The sequence below is a fragment of the Plectrocnemia conspersa genome, unplaced genomic scaffold (genome assembly GCF_051122295.1).
Source record: "Plectrocnemia conspersa isolate PC_06_02 unplaced genomic scaffold, ASM5112229v1 ptg000006l, whole genome shotgun sequence".
Lineage (NCBI taxonomy): Eukaryota > Metazoa > Arthropoda > Insecta > Trichoptera > Polycentropodidae > Plectrocnemia > Plectrocnemia conspersa.
Genome location: NW_028277170.1, coordinates 1038104 through 1057065, shown reverse-complemented (window position 1 = coordinate 1057065; position 18962 = coordinate 1038104). Strand labels below are relative to the sequence as shown.

At 34.2% G+C, this 18962-nt stretch overlaps 1 protein-coding gene across 5 annotated transcripts; it reads right to left on the bottom strand.

Annotated features, from left to right (window-relative positions):
• Positions 1–1876: 1876 nt before the first annotated feature.
• On the bottom strand, positions 1877–18962 carry LOC148233994 (protein phosphatase 1 regulatory subunit 12C-like). Of its 5 annotated transcripts, XM_088188492.1 has the most exons (18): positions 18631–18962; positions 12633–12882; positions 12308–12480; positions 8851–9175; positions 8624–8784; positions 8226–8550; positions 8089–8160; positions 7945–8022; positions 7785–7878; positions 7676–7711; positions 7514–7606; positions 5735–5975; positions 5465–5620; positions 5064–5193; positions 4903–5000; positions 2995–3147; positions 2848–2934; positions 1877–2468 (listed from the first exon to the last, which is right to left on the bottom strand). In XM_088188492.1, the coding sequence occupies exons 1-18, from the start codon at positions 18892–18894 to the stop codon at positions 2382–2384; spliced, it is 2823 nt and encodes a 940-aa protein (XP_088044618.1). In that variant the 5' UTR covers positions 18895–18962; the 3' UTR covers positions 1877–2381. The 5 variants fall into 5 exon arrangements, 4 of the variants coding, with proteins under 4 accessions (XP_088044618.1, XP_088044620.1, XP_088044619.1 ...); XM_088188494.1 differs by lacking the exon at positions 5465–5620; XM_088188493.1 differs by lacking the exon at positions 7514–7606.

The window sequence follows — 18962 nt, the reverse complement described above, 5'->3', positions numbered from 1 at the left end:
TAGGCCTTCATGAGGCGTAAGGGCGCAGCCTCAAGCTGCGTGCTTCGCTCCAATCGGTGTGGAATCAATGTAGACCCGAGCAGCGCGTAGGGCTAAGGAGCGCGAGCAAAACGCGCATGTCCGGAAGCGTGTTGGCGCTCAACTACAAGAGGCGCGTAGGGCCCCGGACATGCATTAAGGGCTCCGCTACCAGTGTTATCAGAATGCCGCCAAGTGTTGGCCATAATGAAATCTTAATAAATATATATATAAATAGGTCCCCTATAGTATTATTACAAAAATTAAATTTAAAATTAAATTAATGGTTCTATAAAAATATACATAAAATTAAATTATCGCGTGTTAAGCTCTAAAGTTATCCCACGAACGAAAATGGCCAGTTGGACAATATTTGTCATATCGAATCAGCACAAACTAGACGTGTACCTAGTTATTTGCTTTTGACTTCAATAAAAAATTAATCGTTTGGATAGATCGACACTGTATCAACTTTTCTATTCTTTGTAATCGCCATTTTCACACCTTTTTTACCCTAAATTATTTTATTATATTTCCAAATGATTACGGTTAGATTGGAGCTATCACCTAGAATAAAAACTAAGCAAAACAAGGCGGAACACTCGCGCTACCAATATTTGTGGTTATATGCCATCACAACGCCAAATATTACACTGTCCTTTACCAAGAAAAGGAAGAAAAAACCTACCGAGGCACGAGTTTGTAGTCATGCATGAACACCAAAATTATCCGAAAACATCATAAATCATCGTCCGCTAACTAAGGGTAATCCGTAACCTTTTACTGGCAGATTTATTTAATTTTAAGTCCTATCTGCTGCAGGTCAACCCAAATGAATTCACGGGCCCCAAGTTCGCCACCCCTACACTATACCATCACAATAAAGAATCGTTCTGTTTATATAGCTAATAAAAAAATACGTGATAGAGCATTAAAATTGCCATAAATATATGTTGGTGTTATAAACTTCAAAAGAGCAATCATGAAATTAGTGAACTGAGTACTAGAGAAAGACCGAATGGTCATTATTTCAGTTTAAGGGTTAAACTAAAACTACTATTGCAATTCTTTCATATTAGTCCAGTCAAATAAGGCGAAATAAAGGCTAAATCTCGGAATGAAAGATAGAAAGCTGAAATTTTGCATAAACCTTTGTTTTGACGTTTTAATAACGGGTTGAAAAGTATCATAAGATTGAGTGTCCGCTAGTCAAGATGTCAAAGGTCAAAGGTCACGAAAATCTTATTTTTGCAAATAGCTCGCTTCCTATACATCACATGTCATTAGATGTTTCACAATACAAGTTTGGTGAAATTAAATTCTTCGTATGATTATCAGTTTTTGAGATATACTACTGCGGTAAAAAAAATGCTTCCGTATTTTCACGCAAGTCGTTGCTTTCTTTGTACCAAATCGATACATTTATATCTTTAAGATATGACTTAATTGAAAGAAACAATGGATAAAAATACTTTTGAGAACATGAAAAACGGATTCTTTACAGAAAGACGCACTGATAAATTTAATTCCGAAAGTGGACCAATATGGTGATCGAGCAAAGTTTCTCGGTAACGAAAGAAAACAGAAGTTTCTCGGGGACGAAGTACGCAAGACAGGGTTTTGTGTAAGTGGGTATATGGCATGCATACCACGAACACTATCTGTGAAAACATCTAATGACGTGCAACGTATAGGAAGTGGATATTTGTAAAAAAAAACGATTTTTGTGATCTTTGATATCTTGACTAGCAGACACTCGATCATATGAGACTTATGAACGTCAAAATAAAATTTCATCTTTCATTCCGTGGTTAATCCCTTATTTGACTGGACTATATACTAATAATGTAAAACACACTTTCTTGTTTATATATTTATTTCGAAAATTTTAATAACAGGATGATATATATCATATACATATTTATAACACTTGTAGACAATAATAAATATATCATCGACAGGGAAGGGTGATGTGTTGGTAGGGTGGGGGAGGGGGAAGGGTCGGTATGTACAGTAAGGCACTGACCTTGACGTGGTATGTACAGGCCGAGGGAAATGCAGTCACGTAGGAACTTTGGTGGCAGCGGAAGGAGCAGCGGATTAGTAAAAAACCTCACACATAGAATATTAGTAGTCTCTCTATCTCTCTCTCGTTCGTCGCACATTATATAACGTTACACGATAATAAATTGACTATATAAAAATATAATACAAAACTCCAAGAAACAACGATGTTCTCAAAATATACAAAAATACGCATAAATAACACGTCGCGTCGGGCGCGCCTCGGACCACCTCCTAATACTGATGAGTGCGTGTTCGACGGCAAGAGACGGCTCGTTGCTCGTGGCGCTCGTCCGCCGCTACTTAGAGAGCTTGCTGATGACTCGTATTAAGGCGCCATTTTCTTCCTTCAACCGTTGGTTCTCTGTCTGCAGCGCCTTTTGCAGCTGAAACACGAGATCAATTATAAGTAATATCACATAAAAGCTTTAAAATAATAAACAATATTTTTTTTAACGGCCATATTTTAAAATACAGTATTTAGGATTTGATTGCTATTTTTTTAAATTAAATTATTTATTACGAATAAATTTATATTTGACTGGTATTTTGCATGCCATTTCGCACTATGCTAAAAGTGATTTTTTTCCATAAGTTATATAAAATAACCATATTACAAGGCTCAAAGGTTCATGGTACCTTCGGATGCATACAACATTTTTCTTGATAACATATATAGATGTCATTCATAGTCAAAGGGTTAAGATCAATAAAAAAAATAGGTTTAACTTTAAAAGACTAATAAATCTTAGGTACGACACTCACATGCAACTCTTCTTCCATTTCGGATAGCTTCCGTTGCAGCGCTCGCTTTTCTCTTTTTTCGTTTTCGCTGCTCTCCGACAAGTTGATCTGAAAAGAAAATTAACGTCAAAAAACCTGTACTTTCGAATTTATCACCGCTCAACAAACCTTGTCAACGAAGCCTTTAGAGTTGGTCTGCTCCTCGTAGGATTTGATTATCTTATTAAGCCGCTCTACTTCTAGTTGACTTCTCTCGTACAACTTTTTGTAGTCAACGGCGTCCTCCTTCTTAACGCTCTCGTCGTTTTGATCATTTATTATCTGTAATTGAATACAATTTGGCGTTACTTAATATCCTACAACAGATCTAAATTTATCACTCTTCATATTGTTTTACTAATTATATCAGTCATAGTATTTTTTACACAATTCTATTCATAATGCACATACTTCAATGGACTCCACGAATTATCAAAGACAATTCGAACATATTTGCTTTATTACTAGAAAATATTTGGGCAATTCAAATAGTAAAATATTTTCATTTAAAATCCATAAAAATTATAACCAAGTTTGGTTTGTTTCTACACACATTGGAATATGTATACTGTCATTGGATTTCAATTCTAACGTCTTTTTAGTACCTATATATTATATATTTACATGTGTCGATGCTTGTTGTTTAATTGTAAGTTTTCGTTATTTTTTTAATTCCAATAATAATTATAATTATACTTAAATAATTTTCAACTATTTTTTTATTAATTTTCATAAAAATTATTTTTAACAATTTAAAACAAATAAAAATAATAGTAAAAGAAGATTCATCATAACAAATTCCTGATCATTTACAAAACTCTAAATAGAGATTCTAATATAATTAAAAAACTCCACACACAATTTACACAACTGTATCAAGAAGGATTTTGATGATTTTTTAACCGCTTAACCACTTCCTGGGCGTGCGCATGTGAGAGCAAAAAAGTGGACCATTTGGTCGAGCGCACACATAATTAGGAGAAGAAATCTGATTCCGGGCATACACACACACGTGAGTGACTTTTTAACATTATTTTCGTTTCTTTTGTATCTCGATGATGATTCTCAATATTTTTTATAATGAAAATATTAAATAATTAGTTAATACATATTAAGTGGTTAATCTCCCATGACAAGTACACTCGCCAAAAATATGATTCAATTTCCCCATGGATGAGTTAATTCGCACGTTTTAGTATTAACTTTAATTTACGATATGGACAAAACTCCCAATGACTGACCGAGAATACTTGCTAACTGAAAATTAATATCTACGGCTAACATAGTCATATACCTGCGTTTTAGATATCTTAAAATTTGTGTTAAATTCGGAAACTGAAGCTGGATCACCCTTTACATGTTTATCCCAGTGCTTTGATGTAATTCTAGGACTTCCAGATAGAGATTTAAAACAATTTAGTTAAAACCATTTTAATTAAAGCAATTCACTATGGTTTTAGAAATATCGCCGAGTTCTGTTGTCTTGATGAAAAGCGACAATTGCAGCTCTTTTTTCTACTGGCAAATTACACTGGTCAACATTTTTCATTTTTTTTTAACTTTCATTACAATGCATTATGCAGAGGTAAATTCAAATTCGAAAACAAAAAATCTAGCAAGTAAGATTTTTCAATTAAAGATAGATATATATATTTTGGATGTCTGTTACTTTATGTGTGAGCAAGCCAAAGGGAGGATATATCATCCTCCTAGTAATAAGTTCAATAAGACGAAACTAATTGAAAAAAAGGAGCAAAAATTATCCAGACTGGGTTACGACCTTCTGCATAGAATAAAAAAACATATGCCATAGTATTATTATGGCAAATACAGAAATCTATTCTTTACTTGGGTAACAATATTTTAAATAGTTTAAAGAAATAAGGGTGGATTCGTGACCATGAACATTGTTGCAGGTTTTAGTATTAAACTTTTGACAGGTAGTGTATGTATGCGTGTTATCTATAGCTATTATAATTTGAGATTTCGGAGTTTTTGTGAAAAAAGTCAAGTCATTAAGTAGTTAATATTGCACACCTGTGATATTCCAGTACTCCTCCTTCTAATGTTGTTCTTGGGTACGGCTGATTCGTACTTTGCGCTCTGCGGTCGGTGCCTTTCCAGCGGTGGTTTTTCTGAAATAAATGAATTTGAATGAAACATAGAAATATAAAATTGAAAATATGGAAGTATATTACCTTCTGGAGCACAGGTAGGGGGACGACGTAGAGGTATGGTGACAGTGTCGGCCACCTCGACCGACTTTCCGACGACGTTGTTGGCATGCTGTTTGTCCACATCGGCCTTGCTCGCATCCTCCAATGCGAACTGAAACAGAACAGAGCGGTCATTGGACTGGACCAAATCGGGGACATTCACACCGATACAGGTCAAGCGTCTACAAGCGAAGCGGCTATGCCGTCTATCATAAATAGATAAGTAGAGAGAGAGAGAAAGAGAGAAGAGAGACAGATGATCATAGTTATAAAGAGATGAGTTAGTAGCTGCTAGCGGTTAGCGGCAGAGATGCACTGTGGACATGCGGAAAGTCGTTAGACGCATCGAGTATGCGGACGACCGGGTGATTGATGAAAATGACCTTGCAGCCAGGATCGAGTCGTAACCTCCACGACGGACGACGTTCAGAACCGCCCGTTGCGATTGTGGCCGTGGTGGAAATGGCGTTATGTATATTGTTGGAGTTGAACGGAAGCGTGACGGCCACGAAACACCCCGCTTCACTCGCTTCCTCCGCCTGGGTCAATTCAACGCCACTGTGTGGTAACTCCGAACGGAAACGGGACGCCACCGGGGCAAGCCAAGCGATATTTACAAACGGCGAGAGTGAAACGCCAGCGGAAATAATTACCTTTTGAGGGGTCGTTTCGGAGACGATCGTTGTGGCGGCGGTCTCATCCGACACCTTCTCCGCAGCTTCGGCGCTCTGGTTGTTGTTGGCGGCCGCGGCGTTTTTCCTAATGAGAAGCTCGGCATTCTGAATCTCCTCTAGTGAAATACCTTGCGTCGAACGGCGCGTCTCCCTAATACGTTTGGCATGAGCCTTTCTCTGCGTGGCACTCTCCTCGTCTCTAGCCGGTGGGACGAAAGACCTGCAAAAAAGATGGATTAAAATAGAGTGTCATCTCAACTCTTCTTGCGGGGTCAAACGAAGCGAAATATAAAACGTCATGCAAGACGTCACGCATCTCGGACAAGACAAACCGGATCGGTATTATCGGCGACGAATGTTAGCAAGTTTAGTACGGATGAACAACAGCAAAATCAGATGCGAGCAAATATCATTGCTCGTCAGATTAGAAGAATCATTTTCGGACATATTCTTCTGCAGAAAGCGAAATTAAACCTAAACATTAATTAAAATATCGCAGGTCCCTCGAGAAAATTTGAGTGGAAACGAAAATTTTCGAAACTGCGAGAAAACCTAAAACTCTTGGCCGATGGGTCGTTTTTTCGCCGCGTGATGTGCAAAATCGAGAACTCTGCGCAACACAGAGATATAATAAAAAAAATGATACCTTTTGAATTAAAAATTAAAATTATTCAAATGTTCTGAATTATATTGATGTTAAAATTATTTTATGTGGTTTTCAATATGTGGGTCGCGTTAAAAAAATATTTACCAAGAAATTAAATATAAACAAAATAAAAGAAAAAATGCTAATTTTGAGAACTAGTTGATGAAATGTGTTGATTTTGTTACCACAAAAAATGTAGTATTCAACTTTAGTATGATATAAATGTAGTGTGTCATGTGTTTTTAAGAATTTTTAATGTTTTAATGCATTTCTCTGAACAAGCAACAAAAAGCGGTTTCGAATAAAATTTGGTTAGAACACTGAGGGGCACCACCGAACTTCATAAATTATCATCATTCAAAAAAGGGGCACCTTCGAACTTCGTAAATTAGCAAATTCAAAGGGGGGGGGGCAACGGCCGTAAACCCCCCCCCCCCCACTCCCCCAAATGATGTCCAAAAAAAGTGAAAAATGTAGAATCGAGAATTCTCATTTCTCGAGAAATTTTATAAACATTTTTTTTATATAAAATTAAATTTGTACAAATATTTTTAAAAGGTTTACAACCACTGTCTTTTTTATAACGCTGCATGCTTAATAAGTATACTTCTTGGGAGGTTTTAATAGGGGTCTGGAAATGAAAAAAAAACTGTTCACAAATTTTTAACACTTGAAGTCACCTTATTTTTGTTAAAGTAAATAAAGAAGACGCTCAGGATAAGAAACCTTTCCAAATGTGTTAGTGCCAGATGTTGCGAGTAGAAATTACTCGATCCCTTGGTAGTGTTATTAACACACTCGTTCTACAGCTATATACTTAAATTTTGAGCTTGTAAAAAATTACTATTAAATGGCAAATATAAAGAAATTACCAAGGCATTGAAATAATATTCTTTGCCTGACCTTATATTAATGGTAGATATCATGGAGATAATTTGGAGCGAAGCACAGAAAATTTTTACAGCTCAACAAATTATTTTAAAAGAGTAAATGAATTCAATTTCATCAAATTATCTTTGTAGCCAAAGTGTAAAATTATCATACAGGCATAATTTCGCTTTCCACATATAAATTTTAATCTGACTGAAAAAACACCCCAACGCAAACGTTACTTGAAAAAGTTCTTGAATATGTTTCCGGGAGACAGTTTGGGTTGATTTCCGACGGCTGTAGCGGAGCCCTTGTCGTTTTCCACGATGTTGCTACTACATAAAGAATAAAACATATGACACGCGAACATTGAACCGGCGCTCGGATCTAGATTCGACACCTACCTTTTATTCGCTTTAGGTTCGTCGTCCGAAGAGATCCTGAAACATACGAAAAACGATTAAAAAAGGGTCTTTTCTCGACAGAAAAGCGATTATTCCGACTTCTACTTACATATTCTCGTGCACTTTAGGAACCGAATCCGCTGGGACGTCCGCTATGGCGGCGGTTTCGCGTTCTATCGGCGCCGTTATCGTCGTTTCCGCTTCTGAAATATCAAATGTTTAAAGTAGGCAATCGAAAGCGAGTCTATAACTCCATTGATGCCACAAACCTTTAATGACTATGGCTTCTTTGGGTTCATCGCTGTCTGTCTTCTTGCGTTCTATGGAGTTTGGCACCGCAGCTGGTTCTGTAATAAAAAAATATCAATAAAAATTCCCTTTTAAGACAATTTACTAAACGAACGAGATCATACCGAGGAAGGAAACTGGTTCAGAATCATCTTCCGGCTCGCGATCAATCGCATCGTTTTGCTTCTCGACTAATCCTGAAAATGTAATAAGTTGAATATTGTGCAGTGTGAATATACTAAGTAAATTCAATAATCTTTACTCGAATTGGCAGCGTTAACGCGATTCATTATCTTGTTCTTCAGCTCCTGTCGCTTCCTAGCGATCTCTAGCTCCTCCTCGTTGGGCGCCCCGCGTCTATGCATCTTCAGCTTCATCCAGTATATATGATTCTCCATGACTTTGGTGGACACGTCCACGCACGAATCGCCCTTCTTGTTCTTTATGTCGGTAGATGCACCCCATGATATCAAATACGCGACAGCTTCGATCTGCTCGTGGAACGCAGCCAAGTGAAGAGGAGTCCATCCTTCACAATCTTGCGCGTCTACGTCCAGATAACACCGCGTAACCAAAACTTCCATGACCTACTCCCGAAAATGCAAACGTGAATATTTTTTCAACAGTCAATCACATGGTTGACAAATTTATTTATTTCACCTTGGCGTATCCTTTCGCAGCAGCTTCGTGAAGCAGTGTTCTACCCGTGTCGAGATCTCCCATGCATGCCTCTAGCTCAGCCGATGGATCGGATGCCCATTTTTCAGCCTTATCCAACATCTCAATCTCCTTATCTATACGTGCTACCTCGCACATAGGGCCTAAAAATGAAGACAATTATTAAATGGACCAAGTTTCAATCGGCGATTTTATCAACAACAGTTTACCGCATGACTTCCCCTTCTTGTAAGCGTCCTTCTCACGGTTCTTGCTGGAGCGGAAATCAAAGGGTCCACGCAGCAGGCGTGCAGCATGTTTCTTATTGTTTGGCTCACGCTCGATCGCCTTGACAAACTCTTCTATCTCGACGTTGGCCAGGTCGAGATAAGTCTCGCCTCTGTTGTTCTCGAGAGAGGCGTCTGCACCAGAAGAGAGTAGAATTTTGAGCGCATTCTTTTGGCACCAATAGGCGGCGGCGTGCAGTGGGGTCCATCCGTCCAAGTCCTGAACATTCACGTCTACCTTGCAACACTTGATCAACAGCCGCATCACCTACACAAAATATTAAATGTTAAAGCTACTCACCCGCCTAAGAGATATAAATATATGATTTTTTCGGAGTCGGTGCATGAACCATTATAAAGAAGATAAACAAATAATCAACTCCCTAGAAATGTGAATGCTCCAAATACCTTGATCATCAAAAATTAAATTGTCAAATACACTTTTCTCGCCACAAAGACAATAACTTTAAAATTTCACAATGATTATCCCTACAAGATATTATAAATTTTATATCTTAAAAAATTGGTAAAATCTATAATTTTTTAACACTTGCTTTGACGAAATAATAAATAAATTATTATGATTATTTATGTGTACAAATAAATTATTCACGGTTTGGAAGTGACACACATAAAATCTAATTGTTGTTGCGAAATTAGTAATGGTGTCATTTAGCTAATCAGTGTAGAATTAAAAATAACACGATTTTTAGAGTTGATGTATGTTGTGTAAATAATACAGTAATATTGAATATTGATTTTAGTACTTTTGAATTCTAGTTTCATGACATGTAGCATTCCAAAATCGATTTATAAAGATCATTTTCGTAATATTTGTGTATTGTGTGATTTACAGTTATGCACATAAGATTAATGATATACTAATTGACCGAGGTGTGTGCAATTTCAGAATGAAATTTAATACGGAACAGGTGGCAATACAGATTGCCATGATTGGTAACATTACACATCAATCATTTTAGAGACTGTGGTACAAATTGGATATACAAAACTAAAAGCTTTTAGGTAAACACATCTGCGATCCCACACAGAGTGGAAGAGACAAAAGATCTGATCTAGAAGCAGTTTAACATTTTACTATTTTAAACCTTCAAATTAAGCGAGGGATTATTGTATAGATATGTATGTGTATGAATAGATGTTTTAAATATGTGTGATAATTAATAATAACTGCCGACAAGAAAGAATAAATCGCATAAAACAATACTATATATAATCAAAGATAATTTTTGTTACGAAAAAGTAATGGCGTGTAATTTATTTTTCGTTGAATACATATAATATATTCTCTATGATTAACTTTCAATTTTTAATATGTACGACCCAGCTTGATTTTAATTAATCATCACTAATTCCGATCTCCCAGATATGATAGAAATAAAAAAAAACATTCCGTATGCAATTCGAACAGAGTCAGACTTATACCTCTCGTATATTGTGCTGGTATCATGCTATAATTGCTGGTAATTGTACAGACGAAGCAGGTTATTAAATCTTTGTAGCAAAAAATGTGTCACACATAACGGTAAAAAGTGATAAAAATTGCATATGCTAGCAAAAACTATATACAGCAGTAGATCAATAAAAAAAATATGTAACCAGGGCTGTGGAGTCGAAGTTGTAAGAAATCGATAGACTCCAGCTTCTTTTTATATAACACGTTTAGTGCGTTGAACACGGCTCCCGTGTCCATACAAACATTGTAGCCGCACGGAGCCGTGTTCAGTGTGATGTGACACAAAATTATTTAGCATTGCAATGAAACAAGCTTTTTCCTTTTTATTATTATTATTTATTCTAATGAATCGTTTTATTTAATATAAATATTTTATTTTATTAAAAATATATTACGTACAGTATACCCTCAATAGCATGGTAAATTGGGGACATGCTATTTAGATGCTCGTTACTTTACGTGTGAATGAGCCAAAGGGATGATATCTGATTTATACCTACATATTGCAAAAAATTGTATGATTATTTTCGTCAACTACACGTCCCCAATTTACCGTGTTATTGGGGGGTCTACTGTATATTTTAATATTAAATTTATTTTTTGCACTTACTTTTTTACATTAAACATTATAATAAGTCATAAAGGTGAATTAGATAGACGTGGCCTAATGATTTTTTAAAATCATTTTATTTTTTTATAATTTGAAAATCGTTGACATTATTTTTATTGCTATCAATTATATGCTGGCAAAAAATAATCTAATTAAAATTGTTAAGTTTTTCTGTTAAATGCAAAAATTATAATATGTTTATTTTACCTTAAGTCGAGTTGCCTATATTGAATATATACATTATGTTATATTTTTTGACGTAGATCTTACTACGGATGCAATGCTTTTACCTTCAAAACTAACACGCGTTTCATTTTAACCGCAAAAATGTAACCCAAAGAGAAACAATATATTGATATTGTGGCATAATATGCTTTGTTAATATTATGCATTATCAAATGGCTCATTAAGAATTAACACATTTTTAATGCCAAAATCCGATATATAAGCTTTTACTTTGCCAAGAATTGCTGGATCTGATTTCATCAATAAAATATCAGATAATTTTTAAATGGCTGTAAGGTATTTATTTTAAAGGCAAGTAGTATTTTTACCGAACATATATTTATTATTATTATGTAATATATATTAAAGGTATTTTTATATTTATTAATTAAAGACAATGAATATGAATCATAATCATGTTTATAAAATTGAGACATAACATGTTGCAATTTTGACTCAACATGACCCAGTTTAAAACCACTGATACAATACAAGTCTATTTTTTAAATTTCTTTTAATTCAAGAGGTATTCTATTTTCAAGTATTTTTGTAGCATTTCATGAGAATTCCGTAAAACATTGTCAAGTGGCATGCTACAAAAAATTGTCCTAATCGTTAAGTGTTAACTGATCGTTTATTATTATTAACTGAGTGCTTTTCATCATGGTCTATTACAGGGGATGACATGCATGAGATCAATGAGAGCCGCATTCCGGTTTTTCGTATATTATAAAGAGCCACGCCATAATTTCATAGTATAAAATACACAAATTCAAATTTAATTTAATTAATATGGTCACATATTCTACACAAGTCTTAAATGCTAGGTAAAGTACACATAAAATGTAAGTCAACGAAGAGCTGCATTTGACTACCCCTGGTCTATTATAATCTAGCATTTTTAGTATTTGTCAAAGCAAGTGTTGAAAAAATATTAGTTTATCGAATTTTTTTAAACATAAAATGAAACCTTATCGCAAGACGTAGAGGAAAATTTTAAAGCGATATTTATTTTTAGTGATGAGGAATATAATGCATAGAATTGAGTTAAAATAATCTTCATGTTCATCGCCAGTCGCTCAACACACCTGTATGTAACCCTTGGCGGCGGCGACGTGCAGAGCGGTGGAGCCCGATTTGGCGTCTGCCTTACAGGCGTCAGGGTGTGGCTGGCAGAGGGCGTGCGCTTCTATAGCCCAGTAGATGGAGTCACCGGTCATGTCACGCTCTTCCCTCTTACGAGCTAAATCACAATCTATTCCTAAAACGCAACAAAGAAGGGTATGTGTGAGCGGAGGTAAGCGATGCAGACGCACCCCACGTGAGCCGGGGTGCGGCGGCTGCAGAGCTACGCGATGCGAAACAAATACAGGACGCGAACTGCGATGCACCGGTAATGTTATGATAAGGTACCTTGTTCGGAGACGGCCTCTTGAATTAGCGCTTTCATTTCGTCACTCTCGGCAATGTCGATAGGCAGGTTGCCATCGCAGTTGACAGCGACTAGATCGGCGCCGCGGCCCAACAGGAATCTGGCGATGGTCTCGTGGCCGCAGTTTACAGTGGCGTGCAATGGTGTCCAGCATTCGCGGTCCTCGACGTTGATATCGGCGCCGAGTTCCACAAGGAATTTTACCATGTCGAGGTTGTTGTCGATTGCAGCCTGTATCATAAATTTATACATATAAGAAAAATATTACAATTCATGTGAATAGCGATGTGTTTTGGCCATTATATTCTATTTTATTTTACTTTTACCAGAAAATTATTTTAATCTCACTTTTCTACTTAATTTTAGATGCACCGAAAAAGAATATCGATTTTATGATGACCATTTTTAAGTTAGATGTATGACAATTTTATATCTACCGCAATTAAAAATATTTGCAATGTGCTCGGTGATATTTTGTATAGTCAGATGGTTTTAATAAATCAGTTTCGGAGTGTTTGATATGTGATACATAAATTCCGTTTATATATCGGTGACCGGATTATTGCACAAACGAAAAAAGCGCACATGAAAATTCCACAGAAAATTTAATTCCAACTGCGTTATATTTTTTTGTATTTTTAAGTAAAAATGTATGTAATTATAAGAAATGTAAGTGTATCATAATGTAAATTACTAATATAATTGTAAAATATTTATAAATAAGATATTTTAAATTATATTTTATTTTTTATATATACAGTAGACCCCCCAATAACACGGTAAATTGGGGACGAGTAGGACTAGAAAATACTCAATTTACCGTGTTATTGAGGGATCTACTGTATTGACGTATTCTTAAATATACATATATGTATATATTGATCATCTATGCTCAGAAATTTTGCTGTACAATAATCACTGAACCTTATGTATCATATATGAAATTCGGACTATGGTTACGTCACACAATAGTACATTTAATTATATAAACATAAAATGTTTCACTTTAGTCATACGGTGGTAACTCGTACATGGCTATACTAAAAATGGGAAGGACATTGACAGATGATAAGAAAAATACAATAGATGACAACTGTTAAATAGCTCGATAATTTTATATTTATTATCTAATGATTCTACCAGGCATTATATACTCAAAGAAATAATAATTTACATGAAAAAAGCATAAAAATAGATTTAGCTTAACATTTTATTTTAGTGCTCAGTCAAGGCAATGCTCTCGCGTACTTACCTTCGCGCTGTACGTTGCCTGTTCTTAAGGAGCCCATAAAAAATATTAATTATACAAAATAATAAGAATTTCAAAGGAAATTTTTTCCAATGGTTAAACAAAAATTGTGTTATTATATTATATAAATAATGCGTCATTATAAACAATTTTTGAAAAGCTTGAATTTCGAAATTTGTTAGGGCTCATCGCTTGCGTCATAACAAACAAAGCTTCAACGTGACCAAAGTAAAATTATATAATTCGTGGAGACATAAACAACTCCCCCGGTTCAAATTAACATCAATAAAAGCTTTTCAAGTTAATTAAAAAAAATTTTCTCTAGTATAACATAACTTCCCTCGCAACACAATATATCAAAATATTTCATGGGTCCATTTCAACCGCCCGAAAAATCTCAGAATGTCAGACATCAGTCCATTGCGCCATGATCATGGTGATAGAACTTGCTAACGTGCTTAATTTAGATGTGGGTGAGAAAAAATCATCTTATTCAGGAGAATAAAATGATTTTTTAAATTTTTATATTGTTGCCTATTCCAAATAATAGCAACTGTTTTCTAACATTACTTAGTAGTGTTCTATCCGGTTTATAGTTACCTGTGCATGGTAATTTAAGTATTTTTTATAAATTAAAAAAATCTGTTTCATAGAAAAAATAATAATAGTTTTGTTTTCTGAGGGAGTAACGCGTATGTGTGTATAATACATTTGGAGCATTGATTAAAAAAAATATTAATTTATTTAACGTATTACATTTTGTGTAAGTTTTAAATATTTAATAAAAATTAGATCCGAATCTTGTAAAAATGCTTAATTGACATAAGATTGTACTTATAGTAAAACAAAAACCTCAATTGAAAGATTTTAAAAAGACAGATGTCATCAAAGCTTCACCGATCGACAGTTCAATATTTATAAAAAAAAGTTACTTTTTCAATGGAAAATTAAAAACCGCAACTGGATGGCTAACCCAATTTAAGCAACGATGATATTTAGGAATTTACAATAGTGAATATGTCAAAACCGTGTCAAATTTAAAAAAAGATAAGATTTTATAATTATTTTTTTCCTTCTATTTTGTTGATTTTTATACTGGATCCTTTAATATTAACACTATACTGGCCGATGACACAACATGTGTGTCATGGCCTGGACAATTGTTCATAGCCAATGGCATAGCATGTGTCATGATTCCACCATCAGTTACTGTCCAGTGACCCAATCCCTGTGCTACGTTATTGTTAAGCATTATTAATATACGGCACAACCCATTTAATCACTTAATTTTTTACCAGAATGCAAGGATATTCAACCTTATTACTTAAAATTGTTTTTTATTCATTCTTAAAATAAGTTTCCGGTCCTTGGCGAAGTTTAATGTGCGGCCCGTATAATTTGCTTTGAATAAAAAGTGCACTTTCTTTGCCACTTTTGTAACTATATGTTGATAACAAGTTTTTTTTAATATTTCCTCAACTATTGATCTAATTTCAATGAAATTAAAAATAGGATGTTCAATCGCCTCCAATTATTTTTTATAATTCGCCTCCAATTATTAATTATTTTTTATAATCACTTTAATTTTTTTAACATTGTTTTTTTAATTCAACTATTCTTGTTTCATATATATATTATTTGATTTACAGCACTGTATGGGTTACAAAACTCTGTACATTTCCTATATAATTGCATTAATTAAATACATTGCATTAATTTGCAATAACATTATAACCCTTTGAGTAACGAGTTAATTTCTACCAAAAGTATCCTGGTTTGGCAACCAGGGATATCATTTTGGGAGGCCATGTGGGGGGGGGGGGGCATTTGCCCCCCTTGAATTTTGGCAGAAAAATACATGTCATTTATGTAAATACCACGAATCTTAACCTTTTGAGTAGTGAGTTAATTTATACACATTATTTGTCAGTATACATCTGGGAGTGAGTTAATTTTACGTTTTTTTCATAATTATTTATGTATATTGCATTTATAGTAAATTACAGAAAAAATATACACAAAAAAATCAGTGATTCACAATGTTTTATTGCTTTGACTTATTTTACTATTATGTTATTTATTTATTATATATTCAGTTTACAGTAAATTAGAGAAAAAATCATCGATTCTGAACATTATTTTAACTACTTTTATGTTTTAGTACGTTTTCTATTATTAATTTTTTTAATTTATTTTACATATTTATTATATATTATTCGGTTTTTGTGAATTATTTGTATATCAATACAAAGATTTATTTTTTTTTATATAAAATTAGCATAAAATATTTTTTGTTATATTTATTTATTTCGTACTCGAAAATTTATTGTTTTATTTTGTATACAAATTATTTACATAAATTTAGATTGAAAATATTATTATATTATTATAATTCTTTTTATTTATTATTTTTTTTTCTTAAATATATAACTAAAAATTAAATTAAAGCAAAGTACAATTTAATAATCAACTGAATATACATATAAATATAATAATATTTATAAGGAAATTAATTTAAAATAAAACACATTAATACATTAAAAAAACATAAAATCCAAAATATTTCAAATAGCCATTTTATTTATCGTTATTATAAATATCAATTAATTTAATCCTATATATTGAGTTTTAAGAAGATTCAAAATTAATAATTAAATTGTTATTAAAGTAAAAATATCATGTTTTTCAAATAAGAAATTAAAAAGTAACAACTTTTTTATAATAAATAATTTTAATGGCCAATAATAATATTTCCTGGCAATATTTTTTACTTTAATGCATATTCAGGATTATATTTTACTATTTAAAAATATTTATAAATACAAGTTTGAAATTTAATATCATAATCCTTATTATGAATGAAAATTTTTCATAAAATATGAATATATTTTTAAATAAGTAATTACCCTCATTGAACTATAAAATTTTCCCAAACAATAAAAAGGTAAATCGAGAGAAGTTCGCAGAATTATGTATTAAAAAACGATAATAAAAAGATGGTACAATTTGACTTTATGTTTAAAAATTATTAAGTAAAATAATCGATTTAGACTAATAGTAATTTTATTTATGTTTTCGCGAATTATGTAGTTTTTTCATGTACCATTTAAACACACATGTGTTGTTGTAACACATCATTATTATTATTAATTTATTACATTAATTTAATCAGAAATGTATCAAATTCGTTTATTTTATTCAAATAGCAATACCTGTTCCATTATCAGGAAGAAGGAATTACAATATCGTTTCACATTATTGTTTATTTAAATATTGTGTTCAATTATTTTATATTATCATAAAGGAAATTTACAGCTTAGAATTTTCCAAGCAATTCGATAAATAAAATTCGATCAAATAAAAAAAACAAAATAAGAAAAGTTTATTTATAGATTTATGAATTTAAAAAAACGATGATAAAAATAATTAACCAGCTGGCGAAGAAGCGTAATAGTATTTTTATCGCTCCATTCTGTAACTTGATCAAATTTCATTTGAAAAAGTTAAGAATTATTAAAAAAAAATGCATATGAATTTGACAGATAAAATGACAAACAGAAATTTGATATGTTAACTGTCATTCAGTTTTTAATAAATAAATCATCGGCGATTAATTGTAGAATCAGTGAACTTTCCCTATGACGAATTGCGGTTCGGTGAATTTTCCATTTGACAAATTTTCCTGGACCGGTTCTAGCTTTAGAATCCTTTCACAAACGTTATCGAAATCACTTTTGAATGCAAGTGGAGGTATCTCTAAACATAAACGACCTCTGCGAAAAATCTTACAAGACCGTTGGCTTTGTTAGGAGTAACGCGTTTCACTTGACGATCCATCAGTTATTCGCATCCTCTATGACACTTTAGTTCAGAAAAGGTTCATGAGATATGGTTCATATATATCTCATCATTTAGAAGCATTGGGATACAATTCGCTGAAAGTTATTTTTTCAACAACCGAGAAGTACTGTTGACAATTTAACTATTCTCGAGGAATTCTAGTTTTGGAGCCTAGAACGTCGTCAGGTTACGATCGTGTCCTTTTCTGATGTCAGAACTTTACTAGCAGGCAGTTGTTGACATCCAGCTCCTTAATACGATGGCATTGCACATTGATATATTTAATACCATCTTTGCGAAGCTGGTCCGGTTTGCATCATTTAATTTTATTATCCTATGTTTCTAATGCATTATTTTTTGGCGCATTGGAGTAACCTTTTAAGGAATTTAAATAATTATTTTTTCAGTTATTTGTACCATCTTGACAGCCCGGATAATCGAATGTCAAATGTATATGGAAAAAAATAATTCAACATACGAAAATGGATCTCTTTCATAAAACGGGGGTTATTCTAAATAATTATTTAGCAACCAAAAACTAAGAAAAACAATGATTCATGCAACAGGATGAAATCATAAATAAAAAAATACATTCTTTTTCTATACATTTCACAATACCATTGCAAATATTTTGTTAGTTCCATTTTAAAAAAAATAGGTCGTTATTGTTGTTGTTATCCGATTTGTCAAATGAATTACGAATTAGTAGGGCCGCGCAGCGAGAAATTTTTCTATTTTGGTAACGGGCCCGAGATTGGTATTCCCTGACGCGCGATCTCGGGAAGAAGAGGAACAGGGCGCGCGCGTTACGTCACGGCGGGCGCGCGCCGAGAGACGGGAGCGCGCGCGGCCACGGGAGCGGCGGCCATTTTGGTCGCGCGACGGCTCACCTGGTGCAGAGCCGAAAGGCCGTCCATGTTGAGGCAGTCAACGTCGGCATCGTTCGGGTCCGCGAGCAGCCGTCGAACCTCATCCCTGTCGCCGGCGGCGCAGGCCGCGTGGAACATGGACGCCCAATCGAACTTGATGGTGCGCGCGAGGTGCTCGCGGATCGTCTGGTAGTACATAGCCGACTTCTCGAAGTTGCGTAGCTGCTCCTCGCGCTTCGCTACCGCCTCCGCCTCACGGCTCTTTGCGCTCCGTCGGTCACCCATGGCGCGGCCGAAGCGCCCGCGAACAGCCGCGAACAGCCGCGCGGCCCGCCCGGCCCACTGCCGAGAGT